At 52.0% G+C, this 7379-nt stretch overlaps 1 protein-coding gene across 1 annotated transcript; it reads left to right on the forward strand.

Moving 5' to 3' along the window:
* The first annotated feature begins 2446 nt into the window (after positions 1–2446).
* Gpr142 (G protein-coupled receptor 142) lies at positions 2447–6457 on the forward strand. The gene is made up of 3 exons (XM_031353689.1): positions 2447–2477; positions 3296–3457; positions 5598–6457. Exons 1-3 carry the CDS (start codon positions 2453–2455, stop codon positions 6455–6457), a joined length of 1047 nt encoding a protein of 348 aa, XP_031209549.1. The 5' UTR covers positions 2447–2452.
* The last annotated feature ends 922 nt before the right edge of the window (positions 6458–7379 follow it).

Below are 7379 nucleotides of genomic sequence, written 5' to 3' on the forward strand. Positions count from 1 at the left end.
GCCAGAAGACTGGTGCTGGATCCCCTGGAGCTATAGTTATATAGAAGGTTGAGAACAATCAGACATGGGTGTTGGGAAAACATCCCATGTGAATGTTGGGAACTGAACTTGGGTTTTCTGCAAAAGGTGAATCAAGCCACATACACTTCCAAATACAGTGGATAGATAGGCAGATAGACAGATGTAAAAAAATCCCTTTCGCAGGGGGGTCCCAAGGGTGAAGACGGCTGAAGGCACAGATGAATAGGTGTCCTTTTTAGCAAATGTGGCTTCCCTCCTCTATCCTGTCTTCATCTCACCCCTGATCCAGTGCTCTGGTTATCTGTGTAGGTCACAGGAGAGTGGTAGCAGAGGACACTGGGCTCTGTCTGAAGAGCACCGAAGCTTCCCTATAACATTCACATCCCGAAAAATAAAAATAAAAATAGAGGTGGGCCGGGCAGTGGTGGCGCATGCCTTTAATCCCAGCACTTGGGAGGCAGAGGCAGGTGGATTTTTGTGTTTGAGGCCAGCCTGGTCTACAGAGTGAGTTCCAGGACAGCCATATACAGAGAAACCATATACAGGTTTTCTATACAGAGAAACCCTGTCTCGAAAAAACCAAAAAGAAAAAGAAAAAAAAATAGAGGTGGAATAGGGGAATCGGAAGTCCTCCTTGCCCCTCAGACATGGCTGACCTTCCCAGCTCCAGTCTCTGCTCATTCCTGCCTCGTGGTGCAGTGAGGTAGAAGTGTACAGGTTCTGTCTGCAACACTTGCCTTTTCTGAGCTGAATTCCCAACACTATACCTGGGGACTTGTCCTGAGCAGACAGCACCTGCCTCCATCTCATTTCTGCCAAGGGGGCCTGGTGAAACCCTTTCAGGATCCCTGTGTGGCCACCAGGGGACAGGCAACAAGCTTCTATTGTGAGAATAAAATGAGCCTTGGGATCGGGTGGCTTGGCTCCAGCCCCAGGCATGAGATTTACCTTAGGGAACCAGGAAATGCCTCTCATTTCTGCCACAGTTGCTGGCACATTTCCAGAAGGGAGACCACTATGGTGGCTTGCATGAAAATGGCCCTCATAGGCTCATATGTTTGCATGCTTAGTCCACAGTGATCAGAACTGTTTGGGAAGAATTAGGAGGCGTGGCCTTGTGGGAGGAGGTGTGGCCTTGCAGGAGGAGGTGTGTCCCTGGGGGTGGGGCTTTGAGGTTTCCAAAGCTAAGCTCAGGCCCAGTCTCATTCTCTGCCTGCTACCTGAGGATCAAAATGTAAAGTGCTCAGCTACTGCAACATCATGCCTGTCTGCCCCCCACCATAAGGATCATGGACTAACCCTCTGAAACTGTAAGCCAGCCTCACTTAAATGCTTTCTTTTATATGAGTTGCCTTGGTCCTGGTGTCTTCTCTCAGCAATAGAAAAGCAACTGAGACAACCGTGGAAAGTGACTCCAGGGTAGATTTGAGTTGTGCACCCCAGGCAGTGCCACTGGAGTCTGTCCTGATGCCCACAGTAGGGCCGACCTGGTTACTCCTCACCTAGGTGCAGGGAGCTGCTCGCCATGGATTCCAGCTCCTTTGCAAGGGCACCGGCTGGTGTTTATTTACCAGAGAATAGTGTTCCTGAGAGCTGCTTGGCTGCGCCAGGTCCAGGGGGGGAAAAAACCCAGCTTTGCTGGACCACAGGGCCCTGTGCTCCTCACTCTGCAGGCAGCCTGGACAGCCTTCTCCTGGGGCAGCACAGCACATGGCTTCTTGCTGGCCTTTGTTCCAACATCCCCCGTCCTCTGGGTAGTCTGGACTTCATCACCCTTCCACCGTGGCGTCTACAGGTGAGACTCCTTTGAACCGAGCTCCTGAGACCTCTCTGGGGGAATCTAATCCCTGCCTGCAGCTGCCTTCCTGTAAGACTTTGTGCTAAATCTCCTAGTTCCCGGCCACAAATGTCCTCCTTTCTGGCAAGCAAGAGTCGTTCATCACGCGGGAACCCATGGAACTGGCCCCTTGTATCCTAGCTTCCCCCAAGAGCCTCAACGTCAGGATGTGGCTGCCCCCTCTGAGTGGGCCAGGTTACCATGGACCCTCACACGCAGGCGGCTATGCTGAGCTAGGCTGGCCTTCCTGCCCTTTCACCTCCCTTCCCTTCCCCCTAAGCACAGACACACCTTACCTGCAGCCTTTCCCTCCTGAAGCCCCCTGCCCAGCAAACCTCTGCCAGCATTGTTTGTTCCTACTGGATCTAGTTCCCGGCTGGATGGCTGGGGCCCTCCCCCTTCTTTCCTTCTCTCCCCACCCCTACTCTCCCACTCTCTGTACCAACAGACTCAGAGCTACAGGGAGAAGCTTGGGGCAAGTAACTCTTCCTCAGAGAGCCAGTGTGAGGGACACAGCTGGTGATGTTGCAAGGTGCTGTGGAGATCCCAAGGAAAAGCTGCCGGTGACCTGGGTGGGACCCAGGACCTGGAACTATGGGACTTGAGGGACCAGAGACAGGTAAAGTCTTTTCAAATGGGAGAAGGAGTAAGTAGTAAGATAGAGGTCAGGTGTGGGAGATGAGGCTGGGGGTGGAGAGGGCGATGGGGAGGATAGGGAGGTGGGAGAACAGAGAGGTGGGAGGGAGCCCCCCTTGCCGCAACGCTTTATCTTCAGCAGGAAAGAAAAAAGCTGTATGTTACATTCTAAAAAGATTTAAAATGTATCTGGGGCAACTAGAGGCCAGCACAGATGTGTAGGAGTCCTGGTTTTATACTAGCCCGTAGACAACTGCACCATCTTACTCTGGGACTCAGTTTCCACACGGGGCAATCGGGTCATTGGAGCATCAGTTGTGGTAACCTGTGAGGAGGGATGCTCTTGGCCTTAGGAAGGAAGGGGACCCTATTTATCTTTCCTGAGAGGGGCTGGCTGTTACACAGAGCTGAGCAGTGCCTGGGAGCTACCACCCGGTCAGACTCGCCCAGTATCTTCATTAAAGGTGCAGCTGCTCTAGTTCTAGTCCAGTCCCTGTTCGTCCCCAACTACCACAGGGTAGCCGGTTTCCTTGGTGGCAGGGATGATGATGTGGGGGAAGGGTTGTCGCCACGGCCAAAGACTCTCCACGGCCAAAGACTCTCCACATTGATAAGAGAGCAGACAGGGGGTGGAGGGGGTGGGATTCTGTAGAGATAGCGACTGCATTTGTCTGGGTCTGTCCCAGGGCTCTGCTCAGAGCGGCACTAAATAGAAGTTGCCTTGGGGTCAGGCAGGGACTGCTATCAAACTCCAGTGAAAAGAAATCAATTGCAGTCCCTCTGCCTTTCCATCCTTCCTAGCTGCACATCCACAAGTAACCCTGCTGCCCACAGTCAATGGGAGTAACCCAAGATATGATGGTGTGGATGGCCACTGGCCAGAGATCCCAGAGAGGTCACCCTGTGTGGCTGGTATCATACCTGTCATCTACTACAGTGTCCTGCTGAGCCTGGGGCTGCCTGGTGAGTGGGGACCTCAGCAGAGCCAGAATTGGGGCACTCCATCAGCCATTCCCAATTCTCTCTCTAAATCGGAGAGGATCCATGCAGCACTGTCCAAGATCCTATGAAGCCACTGTGCAGAATGGAGCCTGAATGGGGTGGGGTTGGGGTGTGTGTATTGATATAGGATTTGTTTAGGAGGTACCCTCTAAGTCTACTACATAAACCTATATCTGGACCCCAGGACACTTCTGCTCTGGAGGAAATAGAACATCTGACAAAGACTAGGCTAGAAAGCCAGTATGCATGCTCACCCAGATGAGGCCACCTAGTATTACCAAGTTGGCCCATAGCCTCTGGTGTGTTTCATTAAAAAAAAAGGAAAAAGAAGCCAGGGATATGTTTAGTAGAGGCATGGTATGGTGGGGAGGAAGGGGGTGCCTCTGGGGGCCTATGATGAGACATCCTTTCCCCCTGAGGGACCAGCCACAGGATGGGTATGATATAGAATAGAGTTTATTCAGGGCATGAGGAGGGGAGTTGAGGGGGTGGTAGAGACAGAGAAAGGGAGGGGGAGAGAGTGTAGAGGCCAGGCCGGCCATGAACACATATGGAGAGATGGGGGGAGGGGAATGGGAAGAGAAGGGACAGAGGGGAAAGGGGAAGAGAGAGCAAGAGTGAGGAGCAGTCAAGCAGCCTCCTTTACAGTGAGTCAGGTATACCTGGCTGTCGTCAGGTAACTGTGGGGCGGAGCCTAGAAGGAATGCTAACAGCCTCCATATGATGGGGCAAGGCTGACCAGATCATATAGCTTGGCAAAATAAGCTTCATTTTTTTTAAAAAAAAAATATTCTATTTTTATATGAGTACACTGTGGCTGTTTCCAGACACACTAGAAGAGGGCATCAGATCCCTGGTTGTGAGCCACCATGTGGTTGTTGGGAATCGAACTCTGGACCTTTGGAAGAGCAGTCAGTGCTCTTAGCCACTGAGCCATCTCACCAGCCCAATAAGCTTCATTTTGATTTGATTTTTGTTATGGGGTCCACTTAAATCCAACATGACTCAAACACCAGGTCAAGGCAGGTGATTAAAAAGTTATTATAATCAAGCCACTACTGGTCAGGGACAGAATAGACTCAGGAGCTGAACTGCAAGAACGAGCCAGAATATCACAGGATATTTAAGCTTGCAGATCACAAACATCTGGGCCAAGTTATTGTTACATTTTTTTCCCCACCAATTAGAATAGGAGCTGGTTCCTGGGGTGGGGGCATAAACTTGGTTTAACCCTGCCAGCAAGATGGAGAAGTTGTCCCTGAGATGGCTGGACTCAGACAGTGGTCTCCTTACAGGTTGTCCCCGAGATACATGGACTCAGGCAATTGTCTCTTATAACAGAAACTGTTCAGCTTTTAGGAAGTCCCCAGCTCTCTCCCATAGGGCCTGGGACCTTGAGCTTCGTTCCCCCTATGAGTAAATGGAGTCTGAACACAAAATGATAGTACTTAGAATACGTTTCTTTTGCTTCTTCCCAGCAATTTGTTTTTGTGGTTACAGGGGACAGAACCCAGGACCTGTGGCATGCTAGGTGAGTGAGCTGCCACTCAAACTATCCCTGCAAGCAGGTGAAGGGCTTGGCTGTGGCTCATTTGGCCGAGTGTTTGTCTAGCGTGCACAAAGCCCTGGGTTCCATCCCCAGCAACACATAAACTGGGCATAGCGGTGCACACCTGTCATCTTAGCACCCGGGAGATACAGGCAGGAAGATCAGAAGTTCAAGATCATCCTCAACTCTACAGGGAGTTTGAGGCCAGCTGGGTCTGGGAAGGCAAAAACAGGAAGTATGGGGCTTACCCCGGCTACTATGTGAGTTCTGGGCCAGCCAAGGCAACTTAGTGAGACCCTGACTCCAAATACAAAGTGAAAAAGAAGGCTAATGCACTAGGACATACTGGAGTAGTATAGTGAGTGCCTGGCCCTGGGTTCAGTTCCCAGTACTGCAGGAAGGAGTAAGAGGGAACTAGAAACAGAAGGCAGCACTGTCCCTTGCAGTGACAGGTGGGAGGGACCATGCAAACATCTCGAGGAGCCTATTACTAACACCCCTTCTGATGCCTCTGACCTCTCCGCTCCCTTCCTTGACACGGGTCTCCATCAGTTAACGTCCTGACTACAGTGGCGCTGGCCCGCCTTGCTGCCAGGACCAGGAAATCCTCCTACCACTATCTCCTGGCACTCACGGCTTCAGATATTGTCACCCAAGTGATCATCGTCTTCGTAGGCTTCCTCCTGCAGGGAGCCGTGCTGGCCCGCCAGGTGCCCCAGGCCGTGGTGCGCACAGCTAACATCCTGGAGTTTGCTGCCAATCACGCCTCAGTCTGGATTGCAGTCTTGTTCACGGTGGATCGCTACAATGCCCTGTGCCGCCCTCTGCGCCATCGGGCCACCTCGTCCCCAGGCCGCACCCACCGAGCCATTGCCATTGTCCTTGGCGTTACCCTGCTGACAGGCATCCCGTTCTACTGGTGGCTGGATGTGTGGAGGGATGCAGACCCTCCCAGCACTATGGACAAGCTCCTCAAGTGGGCTCACTGCCTCGTCGTCTACTTCATTCCCTGCAATGTTTTCCTGGTCACCAACTCTGCCATCATCCTTCGACTGAGGAAGAGGGGCCAGAGAGGGCTGCGGCCATGGGTGAGCAAGAGCACAGCCATCCTCCTGGGTGTCACCTCCCTCTTTGCCCTCCTCTGGGCACCTCGCATTTCCGTCATGCTGTACCATCTCTATGTGGCCCCTGTTCACCGGGACTGGAGGGTCCACCTGGCCTTGGACATAGCCAACATGTTGGCTATGCTCAACACATCAGTCAACTTTGGCCTCTATTGCTTCATCAGCAAGACTTTCAGAGCCACTGTCCGACAGGTCATCCGTGATGTCCACATGGCTTGCACCTTAAAGTCACAGCCAAAGGGAATGGTGGTGGAACTCATGCTGAAGTCTGGAGGGACAGAGCTGTAAAGCTAAAGGGGCCAGGCTAGACATCCCAGGGGCCTCAGCACCACCAGCACAAAGACCTTTGCAATTGTTTGGTTTTGGTTTTTCGAGACAGGGTTTCTCTGTGTTGACTTGGCTGTCCTGCAACTCGCTCTGTAGACCAGGCTGGCCTCCAACTCAGAGACTTCTGCCTCTGAGGCACCTACCTCTGCCTCCTGAGTGCTGGGGTTAAAGATATGTGCCACCACCGCCCAAGGAAACTTTGTGATTGTATTCATCAAAATTTTACCAATTTTACAATCTGGGGGAAAGGAAAAAGTTCCCACTTTGGGAGACTCCAGATAAAAAGAAAAAAAAATATTAGTCACCCTATTGATTAGCTTCATTTCAATTGCTGTTTTTTGGGGAAAAGAGAGGTCTCTGCTGGCGCACAAAGCATAACAGCTGTTGAGGTACCCCTTGGCAAGGGGCTTTCCGCCTGGCACATATGGGGCAAATGCTAATGTGAGCTGAAGGGATGAATGGAAGGGAGGATGGATGGACAGAGAGAAGGACAGATGCACATATTCATGTGGAACTGGCCTGCCTCCCACGTCCGAAACTGGTGGCCTCTTTGACTTCCAGTGATAAAGTTGGAATCTGAAAAGGAAACCATCAGCCAGTGGGCGCTGACAGCCTTTCCTAGACCGCGGTGCTGATGGTTTTGGCTGAGTGAGGAGAGATGCTGGGTTAAGGAGCAGAGGTCCCAGTGTCTTAACGCACACTGGGCATCCCCGTGCCTGTCCCAGACAGGGAGAAGCAATCACTCTGGCTTCAAACACCCTAATTTAATTCTGAATTTCTCCTTGCACCCAGCACCACAGAGGGTCTATGAGTCTTGCTTTGCCATTTTCTAGCCCAGGGTACTAGGAACTAAAACACCCTGTCACCCCCACCCCCGCCCCCA

Source organism: Mastomys coucha, unplaced genomic scaffold, assembly GCF_008632895.1.
Source record: "Mastomys coucha isolate ucsf_1 unplaced genomic scaffold, UCSF_Mcou_1 pScaffold5, whole genome shotgun sequence".
Lineage (NCBI taxonomy): Eukaryota > Metazoa > Chordata > Mammalia > Rodentia > Muridae > Mastomys > Mastomys coucha.

What these genes read in the sequence shown, in the direction of transcription:
- Gpr142 (XM_031353689.1), top strand. Translation starts at nt 2,453, where the DNA reads ATGGGACTTGAGGGACCAGAGACAG. An exon ending in ACTTGAGGGACCAGAGACAG is followed by an intron (nt 2,478 to 3,295) that starts GTAAAGTCTTTT and finishes CATCCTTCCTAG; the next exon opens with CTGCACATCCACAAGTAACC. An exon ending in GCTGAGCCTGGGGCTGCCTG is followed by an intron (nt 3,458 to 5,597) that starts GTGAGTGGGGAC and finishes GGTCTCCATCAG; the next exon opens with TTAACGTCCTGACTACAGTG.